This window comes from Macaca fascicularis, chromosome 14 (genome assembly GCF_037993035.2).
Source record: "Macaca fascicularis isolate 582-1 chromosome 14, T2T-MFA8v1.1".
NCBI lineage: Eukaryota > Metazoa > Chordata > Mammalia > Primates > Cercopithecidae > Macaca > Macaca fascicularis.
The window spans coordinates 73499430-73514021 of NC_088388.1; the positions used below are offsets into that span (position 1 = coordinate 73499430).

At 39.0% G+C, this 14592-nt stretch overlaps 1 protein-coding gene across 2 annotated transcripts in view; it reads left to right on the plus strand.

The window, feature by feature from the left end:
- POLD3 (DNA polymerase delta 3, accessory subunit) overlaps window positions 1–14348 on the plus strand; it is a 51830-nt gene extending 37482 nt beyond the window's left edge. For both annotated transcript variants that reach the window (XM_005579078.4, XM_074014749.1), the window contains 4 exons: window positions 859–965; window positions 6191–6303; window positions 7800–7878; window positions 12185–14348. In XM_005579078.4, the coding sequence (XP_005579135.2) occupies window positions 859–965; window positions 6191–6303; window positions 7800–7878; window positions 12185–12387 (502 nt within the window). In that variant the 3' untranslated portion in view covers window positions 12388–14348. The remainder of the gene's footprint in view (window positions 1–858; window positions 966–6190; window positions 6304–7799; window positions 7879–12184) is intronic.
- Window positions 14349–14592: the final 244 nt, after the last annotated feature.

Here is a 14592-nt window from a genome sequence, read left to right on the forward strand (position 1 = left end):
TTATTTCCTTTTGCTTTGGGTTTAATTTTCTTTTTCTAGTTCAAGGTAGAAAGGAAAGTTGGTATTTAAAGTTATATAAGACATAAGGTACTTGTTGGCAAAGATTATGTCTTGTATATATTTGTATCTCTAACATTCAGTAGGCCTTTGATAAATTAGTTGTTGGTTGCATGAGGAGTGTGATGGAGTATCCATTCATCCTGAGGAGCTAAATAATGTCACGGCGGAGTCTAGGTTTTTTTTTATTATTATTATTATGTCAATTGAATCACCTTAAAAGGATATCTCTGCCTTTGCTCATATTGTTCTTTCTCTTTAAAATATGTTTCCCCTTTCTACATGATGAACTTCTACTTAGCTTGTAAGTTTTCCAAATATGAATTATATTCCATAACATTTTATTTGTCCAGTTAAATCTACCACATTGCCTTATAGCCAGTGGTGCTTGCCAGAGCTTCTTGAAAACAGTATTTTCTTCTGTATCATTGTATTCTCAATGGCTAGCAAAGAGCCTTGTAGGTATGTAGTAGCTGCTTATTTAATGCTTGTTGGATAATTGAAAGTCCTATCAGGGAAGTAAGAAGGAATTTGGAGAGATTTTTGATAACCTGGTTGTAGCTTCCAGCAGTTTCTAGAAAACTCTAGAAATTTTTTATTCAAGTCACCTCATAAAGTGACCTAGTTAATGGTCAGTTAGCAGAGTATCCTTAACAAGAGTCCTTATTGGACTATTTGGCTGTCCTTTTCTACCCTCTGGAATTAAGACCACGAGTTATAAAGCAAAACCCATAAGAGCATGTGAATACTTAACATTTTTGTTATGTGTAACAAGCTTAATTTATTTCTGGATGACAACAGGGGGAAGCGAGTAGCGTTATCTGATGATGAGACAAAGGAAACTGAAAACATGAAGAAAAAAAGGAGAAGAATCAAACTTCCTGAATCTGATAGCAGTGAAGATGAAGGTGGGCATTACCAGTCATTTTTGGTTAGGGGGATCAATTTTACTTTTAATGTTCAAGGAGCTAAAAAAGTAATGGATTAAGGATCACAATGAGAGTAGTAATTCTAGCATTGAGAGACACCATAGCACCTCTTTCTGTTTGAAATTTGCATTAGCCTTTTGACTAGAACCATGATCTTTTGTCAATTTGTCAAAATAACACAGAGGGAAAGAGGATAAGAATTATTATTATGCACACTATCTAAGACTTTTTCTTTTCTTTTCTTTTCTTTTCTTTTCTTTTAAGGGGAGGATATTCCTTTGGCTACCTTCATGTGAATCTTTTAAGAATTGTGACATTCTAGGCAGCCAGGATATTATTGGTGGTGGTCCACACAGGTAAAACTAGGGTTAACTGGAACAACCTGCAGTGTCATTATTGGAAGGGAATGACACTGTGGACCATTCTAGTTTTAGGCTGTGGGCCAGTGTAAGATAAGCAAACCTCATAAGGGCAAGAGTCTTACCAGGAACATTAATATGCTTTTTAAAAAATATCAAATATTTTGAAGAGCCAAGATCTTGCCCCAAATTGTATAAAGTATATAGAAAAAGAAGGAGGGTAAAAAGAAAGTTAAATGGGTTGAACTGATATACTAGTGCATGACTCTACTTTGAAAAGCCCACCTTGAGACACAGTGGTGAAAAGTTTGAACTGCTCTAATCAATTGTCCATGAATTCATGGCATAATGGGTATAAAACATTTTAGGTAATGAGGGGAAATCTAGTCTAAAGTATTTCAGCATCACATGAAGATATAGAGACAAACACAAACAGATACTAAAAGGGAGAGTAAAGAATAATAATGAATGCAAAAAAGGAACCTACTGTGCTATCAAAGGACAAAATGAAACTTGTAAGATTCTACTTTTTCTAGAAACTAAGAGGAATTGAAAATGCTAAGAGAGGCTTCTGGAAAAAGGATATTAGCTCAACTATACAAATGAGTGAAAAAAAACAAATTATATATATGGATGACAGTAATGCAAAAAAATGAACAGACCCAAGAAATAGTAGCAGAAAGTTGAGTCTGTGATAGAGATGTAGCATCTTTTACACTTCTGTGGATTTAGATTCTACCATTCATGCTATGTGTTTAGAATTACAGCCGTTGATATGCTGTGAGAGGTACAATGTCCTTCTGTGGTTTTTAGTGGCCCTTCAGAATGGGTAGGATAAGACACATGAGCATCCCAGAGAGGCAAATGCTATATTTTCATTCCATTGTCATTTATCAAAATGCTTTGGCCAAGGCTGCAGAAAGGAACAACTCCATGTAGACACATGGGAAAATAATTAGGAAGTAAATGTAGGAATAGGTGCTAATTGGAACAGTCTTCCCTATTTCCAATCAGTAAAAGACCTTGGGAAGATTTTGGAAAGGTCTTTGAAGCCATCAACCTAATATACATTAAAAAGGTAAATTAGATACTCTAGTATTAGTGAAGGAGTCAGTTCTAAGTTAAGGAATTACTATGGTTGGTTGAGCACTCATTATATCATTCTGAAATATTCCTTGTAGTTCTGATCTGTAGCCTACAACAGTAATACTGTTGGGTGATTAGAAATATAAGTGGGGTTATTTAGTTTTGAAAGGAATGTGAAGAAATGCGATAGAGATGCACAACCTATAATAACAGATGATATAGAGCAGAAGCTCTTAGATTTTTTTTCCTCTGGCAAAGATAATTTTTGGCATCTGACTAAATTTATAAACCTCTGCCATTTTATTCTTAAATTTCGTCTTTGTCTCAAAGCCAGTGGGATTTTATTTTAAACCCTTACACAGTCTCTAACTTATTATTGCTTTATTTCTGTTACACTGAGTATGTCATATAGTTCAATATGCTGTCTTCAGCCAGAAGTTAGAAAAGGAACAGCAGGAGAAGAGAAAATACAAGAACTTTGGAGTCAGGCAGACCTGGGTTTAAATTTTATCTTGACCATTTATTGTGTGACTTTAAGCAGGTTAGTTAACTTAATTCCTTGTTTTTCATCTCTAAAACGGGGATTTTTATCATAAATGATACAGGCTTTTTATGAACATGAAATAAGATGATGTGTCAGAAGTGCCAAGACAGTGCTTGGTACATGGTTTTCTTTTGTTTTGTCTTTTCTTTTCTTCTTTTTTTTTTTGAGACGGAGTCTCACTCTGTCGCCCAGGCTGGAGTGCAGTGGCGTGATCTCCGCTCATTGCAAGCTCTGCCTCCCGGGTTCAACCTGTTCTCTGCCTCAGCCTCCCGAGTAGCTGGGATTACAGGCGCCCACCACCACGCCCAGCTAATTTTTGTGTTTTTAGTAGAGATGGGGTGTCACCATATTGGCCATGCTGGTCTTGAACTCCTGACCCTGTGATCCACCCGCCTTGGCCTCCCAAAGTGCTGGGATTACAGGCGTGAGCCACTGCACCTGGCCTGTTTTTTCTTTTACCTGTGTCTGGAAACAAGTTCAGATAGTTTTCTTATTACTCACTCTACTCTTCCTGCTGAGGTGCCCATACTTGCAAGTACCTTCAGTTTTTTCAGAAAATTCCCTTCCACTTCTGTTTGTAACTCTCTACCCAAGGGACTGTGCCTTTCTCTTTTACCCCTGCGGGGTCATATGCACCTTTAGTAGTTCTACATACTCTCTTTGTAAAGCAAAATCAAAAGGCCAGACCCAGAAAGAAATAACATTAAGAATAACATCTACATTGCTAAGAAGAAATGTAGTTTTAACTGATAAATATTTTAAGTCTTTGCTAATATTTTCAGTCCTTGCAAGGTGCTTATGGAGAATGTTAAGCAAATGATCCCCAATTTTAGGTAAAGATAGGTATTTTTAAAAAATACTGAGTCCTAGGAAGCTGTGAATGGTTTCCAAGAATTCTAATTACCTGTCTCTGCCAGAGAACTCTTTGACACAGTGGATCTCTGAAATTAGTTTCATTGCAGTTTTTACTCTGTCCCAACAAAGGTTGCTTTCCTGGAATAAGTGATACTTCATTGCTTAACTTTCACTTGAAGAGCTGCAGATTGGCTACAAATCTGTTTAAAATACACCAGTGCATGGAACATTCTTTATGTCTGTGTCAGTAAAAATGTATTGAGTGGGGATGTTTGGCTTGGTAAAGACTAAGGCAGACAGACATATATTCTAGTACATGAATGGCGGCAAGTTTAAACAAAGTAGTAGATATTTACAATTTTAAAAGTCAGATAAAAATAGAAGTTTTATAATAGATAATAATCTCTACTCTCTGACTCATCTGATTTGACTGATGCCCCTTTTGTCAACTTTCTCCCATCTGCCTTCCATCTTCCAGGGATTTGTTGAAATTTCTTAATCATTAAGGGCTCTTGACTCCTCTACTATTCTCTTCCCTGTTTGGGGGAGTCATAATGTTTTACTTGTTTATTATCACAGTGTTTCTCTCAGGGAGTGTGTGGAAGGAAGAGAGAGAGTATGTTGTCTTACTTGACCTGGGTTCCTCATTCCAAATTTAGTTCAGAAAGTGGTGGTTTTCCTTTATGTAAATAAATACACACACACATACACACACACACACACACACACACACAGTTACTCTGTGTTTATGCCAGGGAAATCGTGGTGTCTCTGCCTTTTTGGAGCTTAGAGTCTAGAGTGGGGATCTAGATAAACATTTGCATACAGTGCTGTGAGAGGGGTCTTAGAGGGTGTCACTAGGATTGTTTTCTTTGGTTAAGTCAACTGGTTTCAGAACTGGAAATAAGAATGCCTAAGTTTATTACTGTGAGTCTCAAAATTCCTTTGGCTTCCTCATTGCCTAAACTTTCCTCCTCCCATTATAACACATCTACCATTATAGCCCAGCTTTCTTCATAGCTGTTCCTTCAGAACAATGGAGGCTTACTTCTGGTGTTTGACTTTTCTCTTGCCTGAGTTCCCATCATGTTCTAGCCTCCCAGAGCTGGGCTGATAGCTGGACTGCTTTCCTTTTGTGTTTCTCTCTCTTGTTTCCCAGAGCTTATAAAGTTTTTGGGGCCCATTTTATACTTAAAGTGTGTAATTTATTGTTCATTCTGGCTCTTGTTCTGTTTCACCTCTTTAGGTCATTTGGCCTTGAACTCGCTTCACTGTCATAATTTTTAACACTGACCTAATCAGTTGGGAGAATTTCAGATCCAAGACTTGTGTTAAGAATTTGAATACAGCCAGGAGAGTCAGGGAGCAGGTGAGGCTAAGTTGCTACCCAGCACTTTCTTTGTGGTGATTGAGTAATAGGTCAGTTGAGGATTTTTGCTTCCCCTCTCATGGGCCGTTTACTAAGACCACCAATTCTGCAATTGTTAAGAAATCATGGGATCCCTCTGGTGGTGCTCATTTCTTGGGTGATGCCACTTCCACAGCAGTATTTTTTTCCTAAAAGTATACTTTCCTGTTAACTTCAGTGTAGCAGAACAAGCCCTATCAGTGGAGCAGTCACTAGAAATATGCAAAATATTAATCAGGTCCTAGTTGTTAGAGCTTAAATAATGATAATCATTTAAAAGATGACTTCACCCACCTCCAAGTTTATACTCTTAACATCAGCTGGAGATTTTCAGTCTAACAAACATCTCAAGTGATGAAAATCCTTAGGTCACAGTGGAAGACTCTGGCATAGAACATTCATTATAACCTGAGGATTGTCTCCACATGGATCTTGAGAGAGAATGTCTTGTCCTCAATGGTAAAGCGGCATGGTATAGTTGGAATAGCAAGGCTGTAGAATTGGATTGACTTAGGCTTAAAACCTCCTGTCTCCGTTGTAAGCTGTGTGACCTTGGCAAGTTTCGGAACTCCTCTGAACCTCTATTTACTGTAATGTGCAAATAAGAAAATCTGTCTCAGAGTTGTAAAAATAAAGTGAAATACATGGCATATGGAAGGCGATGAGTGGATATTTACAAACCAACTTCATAACCTGACTTAGCTATAAAAGAAAACATTTAGCTAAGATACTTCTGGCTGTAATAGTTCTTGATTCTCTGATTTTATTTATATAAAATTAATAAAATATATATTTTAAAGATAACTATATAACTGCAAAGTTCTTGGTTATCATGAATTACTGCTTGCTAAATCCCCTTTGCTGGACATGTCAATTTAGAGAACCAGTGGAGAAGGCATTATACCAGATAGTGCTTGTAGTTCTCTGATCTAAGTCTGTTTCATTATTTCAGTCTTCCCAGACTCTCCTGGGGCTTATGAAGCTGAGTCACCACCCCCACCTCCTCCTCCGTCTCCACCTCTTGAACCAGTGCCAAAGACTGAGCCTGAACCTCCTTCTGTCAAGGTAAAATTATACTGGGATTCTTACATATCCGTGTATCCTTTATGTCTTAAGGACCTACAACCACTTTGCTAAATCAGTTCCCTTGCTGTATACTTCACAAATGCCAGTAGATGGCTGTTGTCTCATTCTGCTGTCCTACAGGTTGTACAGAATGGGTGTTCCTCCATTCTCACCTGAAGGGAGATTTCGCTAGCGGGTATAGTCTCAAGAACGTTGCAGAGGTGGAACCTGGGAGCTGTTCTGTATTCATGACCTTCAGCATCTCTGCTGTGCTGTACACCTCCTGTTAGAGTGGTGCAAAAAGAGATCCCCCTGCATCAGAGCAACATGTGAAAGACAGGGGAACAAACAACTTAAACACATTTGCTGCCCTTCAGAAGCAATTCTGGAAAAGGGCTGGATGGGAAAACTGTCAGCCAAAGGGGAAATACAGCTTGGAACGCTCTTCAGCTGCATCTTTTTTACATCTATTAGTGTAGATAATGAAGAGTTGAAAAAATAGTTGCTGACAATTTTTTTTTTCCTTTGTGGCTGTTAGTTTTTCTTAATTCATTGTGCATCATTTAAATCTTACGCCGATTTCCTCATTAGCTGAAGAGAAAATGAGATGAAAGAGACCAGTGGAGATAAAAGGAAGTTGGTATTAGTAATACCTATTTGAGACTAAATTAGATAGGTGTAATGTTGAAGTGTCAAGGCTGGCCAGGCATGTTGGCTCACACCTGTAATCCTAGCACTTTGGAAGGCTTAGGTGGGCAGAACGCCTGAGTCCAGGAGTTTGAGACCTGGGCAACACAGGGAGACCTTGTCTCTACTTTAAAAATATCTGGGCATGGTGGCACATGCTTTTTAGTTTCAGCTACTTGGGAGGCTGAGGCGGGATGATCATTTGAGCCCAGGAGTTGGACTACTGCCATGAGTTATGATTGCACTTCTGCACTACAGCCTGGGCAACAGAGCAAAACCTTGCCTCTCAAAAACAAACCAAAAAAAAAAGAAAACAAGAAATGTGAAGGCTGACATAGCAAGTATCTACAGCAAGGGCATATGCCACAGAAACCCCTGGTGTGGTTTAGGGGCCATCCCTGTGTGCTCCCATAATATCTGCCTCAGCCCTCCATTGAAGCCTTCACCACATCGTATTGCAGTGGTCTGCTTTCCTTATCTGTCTCCTCCACTAAGGTCCTTATGCTACTTTTTAACCGTGTCGCCTGCACTACTCAGCAAAAGCTTATTGACCGAATGAACAGAACACAGTTCTTTCTTCAGCATGCTACTTTCCTTCTTATGAACAATGAAATATCAAGCCTGTATATATAGTGAGCGTAACTTGTCTATGTGATGGGGTTGGTTCTCTAAAACTAATGTAGAGTTTCTCTTTCAACTTTTTATCATAATGGAGTACTGGAGAATGATTATTATAGATTTAAAAGCTTTTGTTATTTTTCTGTATAACATAATTGATCAGCTTAACATTGTATCCTCTGATCTTTTAGAGCTCAAGTGGAGAAAACAAAAGAAAACGAAAACGCGTACTAAAATCTAAAACTTACGTGGATGAGGAAGGCTGCATAGGTAAGGCAAATATTTGGCTCCAAATCCGGAGAGAGTCTCTTATTACCGTAGAGGCACCATAATCTCTTTTAGAACAGGTACATCTCAAACTTTAATTTACATATGAATCATCCCCAAGTGCTACTGATGCTGTTTGTCTATGGCATACACTTTGTGTAGCAGAGTGTAAGTCAGAACACCTAGGTTCTTGTTTAAGTCATACACTATAAAAATAAGCACTGAGATGTTGGCTAAAAGTTATGTTGTCTCTGGTGAAGAGTTTCTTATCTGTGGAATATCCATTTTGCCTAAATGTGTGGTTGTTATGAAGATTCAGGTGGCATAAATATGTCTAAAAACAAGATGGAAACCACAGTATGGGCTTAAGATGTTATCATAGACATTGAGAAGCGTTTTTTTTCCCTAGAATGTTTGTTTTTATAAATCTGAACAGTGGAAAAGAAGCTACAGATGATTAGACTGTATCAAGAGTCATTTTTGGTATTTGGTTCCATTTGTTCTTCAGAAGGGAATGACTCATCCAGATTACTTCCTTTATGTTTCCTATTTGTAAGCCATGTTAGGTAAAAGCATGTGCTTGTTACGAAGGCCTAGGGAGGAATTAGAGTTCAGGCTTTGAGTCATTGGCTGGTTCTTCAGCCATGTTTTAGCTACTTCTGCCCTTTCCATAATCAAACCAGACTTCTGTGGAGCTTTTAAGATTTAGCACTTGAGGTTTGATGGGATGCTCATATCCTGGTACTGTATTTTTGTGTTTGAAAAGAGTTGTGGGTTTAGGCTTTTACCTTTGTTAGTTGGATAGCCCATGGTTGTCATTTTGCCTTTTGTGGCACCTGCCACAGGTTGGATCTTCAGAGAAGGTTATTTTTTCCTGTTCTTGATTTTTTTTTTTTCTTCTAGTTCAAACTTGTTTTTAAAAGATTGGCTCTGAAGAATCAACCTTTCCTGGTTCTTAAAACTAGTGAGGACATTTTGTTATCTGTGTTACCTGTCCCACTGTTCCCAACCTCCCAGTCCTCTGAAAAGGCCTCTGCCATTTTAATTGTAGCATGCGACTGGGGAGTAAAATTCTTTACATGTGGAAATTCTGTCTTTTCAGTGCCAAATTTCTTATGAACCTGTGAATTCTGGACTTTGAATGGGTTTTTTTTTCTTTCTTTCTTTCTTTCTTTTTTTCTTTTTTTTTTTGGCTTTCAGTCTTTTAATAGTTGCCATTTTCAAGCCTCTTGGTTTGGCCGTGGGTGATAATATATGTATTTACTATTGACTTTCTTAATTCAACAGTATATTTTTTAAATTTAGGAGGACAAAAGCGTTGGTGCCAGTTTTTTCCTCCTCTTTCTGCCCCAAAGAAAAAAGTCAAATGTCGTTGTGAGAGTTCATTGGGAATTTGTGAGTAATTATTTATTGCTTTGTTTAAAACATAGTACTCGAGTTTTGGCCAGGTGTGTGATGTGGACTTTTTTGCACTCCTGTCTCCAGACAGAACTGTTAAGAGCCTTGGATGCAACAGTGAAAACTGTGCTCACATTGCACCTTTTTTTTTTTTTTTTTTTTTTTTTTTAAAGGTTTTTGGTCCAAGCTCAACCTAATGAATCTTGGCTTTGGTTACCAACAAAGGAGTTCTGCTTTCCTCTCTCTGCTCAGACTGTTCCAAATGTACCAGCATAGGGGGTTTGCCCTGTTCCGTGCTGAATCAAATTTGTTCTGTGGGTTTAGAAAACTCATCTTTCCCTCTTTGCGAGTTTGCAGCAGAAACTGGGGAGTTGGGTCCCTGAGATAAGTTTGGAGTAGACTCCTGGACAAGGGGATGGGTTTCTAAGAGCAAAGCAGTTAAGTGGAAAAGAAATCTGATGTTACCCACAAAAACCAGGTTTGTTTGCTTTTTTTAATGGCAACCCAGAAAAGTGGCATGTTGTTCAGCTAAAACAAAGGCCCCATATTTTTAATGGAGGCGTCCTTTTTCCTGGGGTTTGAGGTAGCTACAGCTTTGAATATAGAAATATTCCTTTTAGCTCTTACAGTATACTGAATATGCTGCTAAAGAAATTTTATTGGTGCTGCCCTGTTTTTTAACTCCCCCAAGCAATGTGTTATACAAAATTGGCAATGAGACAGCCATTGGTTTCGTTAATAAGTAATGAAATAATGAGCTAATTGATGCTGAAGTGTAATGTTGTAGATACGCTGCCATTTGAATACAGAATATAGCTTATGAAGGAGCAGTCTTATACCACCAACTAGTAGAAAGTCATTTCCTTTCTGTATCTGTAGGTGGCTCTTCAGACTTTTCTAATTTAAGATATTGAATAAATAACAGCTCGTAATTTTGTCCCATTAATTCAGTTACATAATGCTTTTGAAGATGCATGTGAGACGGAGGTGGTGTTCTGGGGTCTAATTGCTGAACGAATAGGTATGCCGTGGGAATTCTCTAATTATCTTAGAGCAACATTTCTCAAACTTCGCCGACTATGTGCATTACTTGGAGATCTTGCTAAAATTGGAAATTCTGCATCAGTAGGCCAGGAGTGGGAACTAGAGTACATTCCTAATAAGCTCATGGGGGATTCCGTTGCCTCTGGTGTATGGAGCACAATTTGAGTAGTAAGGCCTTTCAGAATACTTAGTATAATACTATCTAAGTTTATTAGTATTGTTTAGCCTCTAAGTGAAAATCAAAGTGAATTCTTGGCTCTTACAAAATTAAAGACAAACTCTGGGAACTCTCTGGGAAGGGATTGTTGATTATGCAGCCTTAATGGGATTAGCTGGATAAGAGAGAAGGAGTGCTCCAGTGGCAATTGCACTTCAACATTTAAAACAGGGAAGGAAAGAACATTAATTCCCAGAGTGTGGTCCCCAGACCGGCAGCATCAGCATTTTCTGGGAGGATGTTAGAGAAGCAAATTCTCAGTTCCACCCCAGATCTGCTGAATCTGAAACTTGGGAAACAAGAGTCTGGCAATCTATGTTTTAACCAGCCCTCCAGGTGGTTCTGATGCATAGTAAAGTTTGAGATGATATCTTAAGTAGCAGAGTAGGTATTAGGACACAGAATCATTTGATTCCAAAGCTTATGCCTCTAGAACAATTTGATATATTTTATTAGAAAGAATTATCAATAAGAGCTTGAGACTGTCATTGTTCTTTAATGGAAAAAAAAAACTTTAATCATTTGAGCATTTAATATGCATATTAGGTTACACTTTTCAGCTAAGAACGAGCTCTTTTCCTTCAATGTTTCTCTATCACTTGCTGCAACCAGGAAGGCTGAGAAAGAATTTAGATAGTATTGGTTATGCAGCTGCCACAGCTCTCTCAAATTACAGAAAGGTGGCGTGCTGTTTCTTGTGGTTGGTGTATGTGTTGCAGTAGTGTGGATCCTCCTCGGTTATGTGACATCATGGCTGGAAGCCACTATCTCTGCCTGTGCCCTTTGGGGCTTGCTCATAATGGACTGCTTACTGGTATAGTTCTTTTCCAAGTTTCCCTTGGGAAAGGTTCAGTGAGTTTTAATAGCCGGGGAAAGGCAATTTATGCCTTTGGCTGATAGAGAGTAAGAAAACTGGTAACTTTGTTTCTCATTTTATCACTGTCATTGCTTAAAACTAACAAGTGTGTCATCTGATAGCATTTGCTTGAGATAGTTAACTTTCGTGATATAGACTACTACTAAATCTTGGGTTAATTTGCAGCCATTAAGAACTAAGAACCGAACAGTTGAGTAACTAATCTTCAATTCTCTGTACCTAGGATGTGCAGAGAGTGGGTGGCATCAGGATAGAGCTAGACAGGAGGGTCCACGGTGAGCTTGGCTAGACAGAATGGAGGCAGGCAGATAGGCCAGCGGTTTAAGACCAATAACGGGAATAGGCAGGCATTGTAGGTCAGAGAGATGAGACTTAAGAAGCCAGTCAAAGCATGGAGTTAGAGGTAAGTGTTTGAGATATAGACAATTCAGGTATAGAGTTCAGGAAGTTAGCTAACATAGGCCAGGACCCAAATAAAGGATTTAGGCAATTCACTGATAAAGGGCCATTTAAAGGCATGGGATATAGCAGTGAGGGAGAAAAGTGAATGTTAATTCTAAGCATCAAATAGAGGCAGTGTGAGCTCAGGATTCCACGTACTTGCTACCTTAGGCTAGATCTGATCTCCCAGTGGGAGAAAGATTCAGTCCTAAGTAAGCATATTTGCCTTGATCAGAGAGTCTGAAATGATTGGGGTTAGCAAGACATCCCATTTTCTTGATAGAGTAAATGATTCAACCCACCCATGTTCCATTTTTTTCTCATCCTACCAGTGACTGAAAAAGTCTACGAGAGTGAATCCTGCACAGATAGTGAAGAGGAGCTTAAGATGAAGACATCCTCAGTACACAGACCCCCTGCCATGACTGTGAAAAAAGAACCCAAAGAGGAACGAAAGGGCCTCAAGAAAGGGACTGCTGCTCTGGGCAAAGCCAACAGACAGGTGTCCATTACTGGCTTCTTCCAGAGGAAATAAACTGCCATCTCTGGTAGATCAGAGACTTGAAGTGGTCAAGGGAGAAGACCAAGAAATGTGCTCCTCACTTACTATGTAAGTTCATCTAGATCTCCACCTCACTTGTATCAAAAGACTGTTCTTTCATCCTGTGAGGTTTATACTATTTCTGGTTTTTAACCAAAAGGAAATCATCTGGAAGCAGGAGACAAAAAGCTGTTACCTTCTAATGACATTTAAAAAGCACAATCTTTGACCTGTCCAGGAGAAGGATTTACTCCAAAATTATACTGGAACAGTTTTCAGAATTCTCACTGAAGCCGTTTAGTGGCTAATCCACTGTTCCCCACTCGCCTTATGCCCTGGTCCGCATATGGCACAGGAATTATTCCTTCTTGTTCCTCTGTATTCTGAGAATTCATGTGGGTGTTTCTTATCCTTACATTCTGCTGGATGTGTTTACCCCTCTTGTCTTCCTCCAGTACCACACTTCTGTCCCCTAACCTCCTGAGGCTGTTCTCTGTAAGTCTTTTAAGTCTTGGTTGGACTAAAGGCTGAAGTGAAAATCTCCCTGTAATCCTCTTCCTCCATTATGCAGTATATGGACACCTGGCTACAGACCAGGACATGGCTTGTGTTCTATTCCTTTCACAAAAGCTCTCTGGGACCTTCACTCTCAATTAGTGGTTAGGGAAAAGCCTCAGGCAGAACACAAATAGAAATTTAATGATGTGTTCAACTCCACCAGAAATTACCTCGAGTCAGCATTGACGATATTGGAGGAGCTGCCGTGCTGCTGACACGGGGTGTGCTTTATGCTGCTTTTTTTGGTTTGTTGATCCCTCTCCCCCACTCTCAGTACCTAGAGAGTGAAACCTGTACAATGAGATAAAGACTAAAAAGAGAAATCCCTTCCTATATACAGTGTACTACATTTACATAAAATTTCTTCTTTTTAAGAAAACAGAATATTCAAAAACAGCACTTTTCCAGGAAGTTAGTGAGGAAGATAAGGCACACATTTATACATGGATGTTGCTCCTTTGTATTTGTAGCTCCCCTATTTGCTTAAAAGTAGAGGCTCCCCAAGAGAGGATGGAGAGGGAGAGACTGAATTGTTAGTAGTCTAAACAGCAAAGAAAACATTTTTATTAGTTACTTATGGAAAATCGTCTATTACAATGATAACCTTCAAGCGACTTCCATTATGGCTGGACAGGCGGTGAGCTCAGTGGATTGCAGTGGTGTGCTGGTGATTTTGCAGTGAGCTCTGCGGAAGGGGTCACGCTCAGCTGCTGATGTGTCTCACACGTAGCAGACAAGAGGTGTCTGACCGGCTTCTTCCGCCTCAGGCTGGTGTGTGTCGTAAGTGATGCAATCAGCTGTCTCCTCTTTAAGGTTGGGATTGTGCTGACCTTGGGATTAACATGAGCTTCTTTAGCAACCAAGCATGAACTTGATTAAGACCAGAAGTGTGGGAGATGAGTCCTGGCATTATGTCTAGGGCTAAAGCAGTGGCTTTGTATAGCAAGCTGTATAGCAAAGTTGACATACTCCAAAACCCTTTCTTTTTAAAATGAAAAAGGATGGAGAGAAGGATGGAAAGCCTGGACTTAAACCATTAGAAAAAACTTCTGGAGAGAAATCCCTTTTAAACAGTTATTTTTGTCATTGCCTCTGGTCATTTGTCTAAGTAGGAATGGAAAATTAAAAGCAACAATCCAATCTTTTTTCTAAAAATTATGCTGGGGTCTCGACTAAAACAATTTGAATTGGAAAATTCTGGTGCTGGTTGGAGTTCCAACTTTCAAGGGATAATACGAATCCTATGATCTCTATGCCCAATATGCTGCCTCAACTTGAGCTGCTGCAAGGCTTAGTAAGTATTGAGTGGTGAGGGTTTTTTTTTTTTCTTTTTACATAATACCATGTTAACCACATGAGTTCAATAAATTTGAGAAGTTTTAAGACAGTGCTTCAAACTGAGTATCTGATGAGTCTTATTTGACGGATGGTAACAGTGTTGCAATTATTTAAACTCTGAATGGGAAGAAGGCTGGTTTTCAGTTGATACTGTTAAAACTGCATACCTATAGTCTGAGATGAACAAGTTATTTTCTGCCTTCATCATTTTTTCAGCCCTGGGGAAATCTTAGTTTCAGCAAACCTCATTGTTTAGTTCATCTATAAGAAAATTTAGCACATTGTATTAGTTTGGCTTCATCA